At 42.2% G+C, this 2,539-nt stretch overlaps 1 protein-coding gene across 1 annotated transcript; it reads right to left on the bottom strand.

The window, feature by feature from the left end:
* Positions 1 to 1,220: 1,220 nt before the first annotated feature.
* On the bottom strand, positions 1,221 to 1,804 carry LOC138911589 (uncharacterized). Its single transcript, XM_070210973.1, has 2 exons — positions 1,780 to 1,804; positions 1,221 to 1,723 (listed from the first exon to the last, which is right to left on the bottom strand). The coding sequence occupies exons 1-2, from the start codon at positions 1,802 to 1,804 to the stop codon at positions 1,221 to 1,223; spliced, it is 528 nt and encodes a 175-aa protein (XP_070067074.1).
* Between the last annotated feature and the right edge of the window lie 735 nt (positions 1,805 to 2,539).

Genomic DNA, 2,539 nt, shown 5'->3' on the forward strand with positions numbered 1-2,539 from the left:
TAAGGGCGAATTACTTAGAGCATTTCGAAGTGTTTGCAAACTGTCATAAATTGAAATGGCTTTGCGCTTCAGAAAGGTCATCCTGTTTGCAGAGGGCACTGCACTAGAGGCATTATTTTCGGTAAGCCATTAGAAGCGCGATAGAAACCGCGTGCGAAACTAGCTGAGTAACTAACAACGGTGATCGTTAGTACATGCAAACCGTTCAAAAAACAATAGTTGTCCAATAAGAACTTCGGCGAACGCAAGTGTCAAGCTATGTAATGAAGCAATGGCAATAGCTTTTACATAAGTACCGTACGAATGAGCAGAGACATTAAGCGACCGAGAGAGTAGGCAAAGCGACGGCGATAAGTATGTATGTATATAAAGTGCACAAAACGAAATGCCAGGTGGTGCCTTTTAAGATTATTGATTTAATGTAAAGCAAATAATCTTACAACAACAAAAATAAAATTCACGTCGGGGTCACCAAATGTTGCGCTATTTAGCTTTTTCAATAGCTTTCACAAATAGAAATAATTAACTCTTTATTTTTTGTGTTCAAAATTGTTTTATATTTCTTATAGTCACGAGAAGCAGGCAGACCCGAATTGGTCTGTGCTTAATATTTAAGAACAATAGTTTGTATATAGGCAAGCGAACCCGAATTAGTACGTGCCAATTTTAGCGAAGAAACAATTATTAGTTATAAGTATGAGTAATGCAAGTGGCCGATGCGTACCAAATGCATGAAGCGAACAAACTTAACTAACTCGATGCGCAGCATCGAGGCCTTCGCTTAAGTAAAGCTAGGGCAATAAAATGATCGTTACAGCGAAGAGCGGCAGCTCTATGTAAATGAATTCTTAAGAGCGAAATTTAGGCACTTGCTTTGCAGAGCAAGTATTATAAGATAAAATTAAGATGCTGCTCTTATCACCCCATAAAGTATATATATTCTTGATCAGCACCAATAGCCGAGTCGATCTAGCCATGTCCGTCTGTCCGTCCGTCCGTCCGTATGTATGAAAGCAAGGATCTTAGAATCTATAGGAGCTAGAGACTTGAAATTTTAGATGTAGGTGCTCCTAGCTCCCGCGCAGATCGAGCTTGTTTCCGATAATCGATAACTTACTCCGTTGCCAAGCCAGTTTGGTTCATTACGAATAATCGACGACTGGTAGTCCTTACCTTGCTCGTCGTGTCTGACAGAGTGGCCTTTAGTTTTCCGGATTGAGCTATTTGAAGTCGCATGGCTCTGTGCACCGTCTAGCTTTGGCGCCAAATCTGCTATGATAGTAGCAGAACAAGTATCGATCCGGCGACTTAGAGTTACTGCGTGCGCGATTCCCGCACCTTAATTTCAGTTTTCGCATCTCCTTGCGCAACTGGTCGATTTCCGCTTGAAGTTTGCCGTCGTTGGTGTCTTTCTGCAGTGCGCATACTGCTGAGTGGCGCTGGGCTTCCAATATTTTGTCTGCCTGCAGGGAGACTCTAGCCGAGTCGCCGTCAACGATAGGTTCGATGGCGCGAACATTGTCTGGAAGACGTACCAACCAAAATGGTTTTATGGCCTCGTCGGAAATTTGGGTGCCTTCTAAGTCTTTCATGCGCTTCAACAACTGTGACGATTTGAGAACGCCCAATTGCACTTCGTTCAATTTTCGTTGATCGGAATCAGTGTATTCATACTTATTGAGCCTTTGTGGATTTCGGATGATGTGGGCAATGACCTCAAGTACTGTGGTTCCAGAGATGCGATCACTTGGTGATACTTTGTGCTGTCAGTAGATGCACCTGATACAGCGAACTGTGACTCCATCTCTATGAAGTATAAGTCTGGCTGTTCCTTGCAAAATGGCGGCTTGACGCCTACCCGAAAAATTTCCTGATTAGCCTGAGTGCCTGAGTGAGGGATGTGCCTTGCATGTTCTGCCCGTGAGTGCCGGCGTTGATGCCGGCGGCTGTGCTCCTTTGGCTGGCTTGCTGATCCATTGCTGCTCCGTCTCTCTCCATTTCTTGTGTGAGTTAACAATAATAAATTCGATTTCACAATTCTTGCCAACTTGTATGTGCGTGGGTAAACGTGCACGATTGCGTCCACTAATTTTGGTAATTGCTAAGTAGTAGACTGAATGTTTTACTGCAACTTTTGCGTTTATTAAAACGTCGGGGTCACCAATGTGCGACTCTACTCGCATATTTTTTTTATTAATTACAAGGTATGAATATATTTTGAATGATTAAGCAATTCACATGACTTGTCTCTAGTGAGTAGTTTTTGGGAACCGAGAGCTGATTCAGTTCCGAGCTCGTTCACGACTCAGCTATCATTTATCGATTTAGATATTTTACTAAGGCGATGAGGCGCCAAAATTCCAACCGATGTAACAACCAAAATAATAACAATAGAGTTAATGTCCGAGTAACTCAAGGTAATTTGGAAAACCAACAAGACTTAGATGTTTAGAGCCAATAAATGGCACAATAAAAACCATCAACCTCAGCCTCAGCATATTTGTAAAAATTAACAATGAAAGAACAGGTAAATCCCTTA

This window comes from Drosophila virilis, unplaced genomic scaffold, assembly GCF_030788295.1.
Source record: "Drosophila virilis strain 15010-1051.87 unplaced genomic scaffold, Dvir_AGI_RSII-ME tig00001642, whole genome shotgun sequence".
Taxonomy (NCBI): Eukaryota; Metazoa; Arthropoda; class Insecta; order Diptera; family Drosophilidae; genus Drosophila; species Drosophila virilis.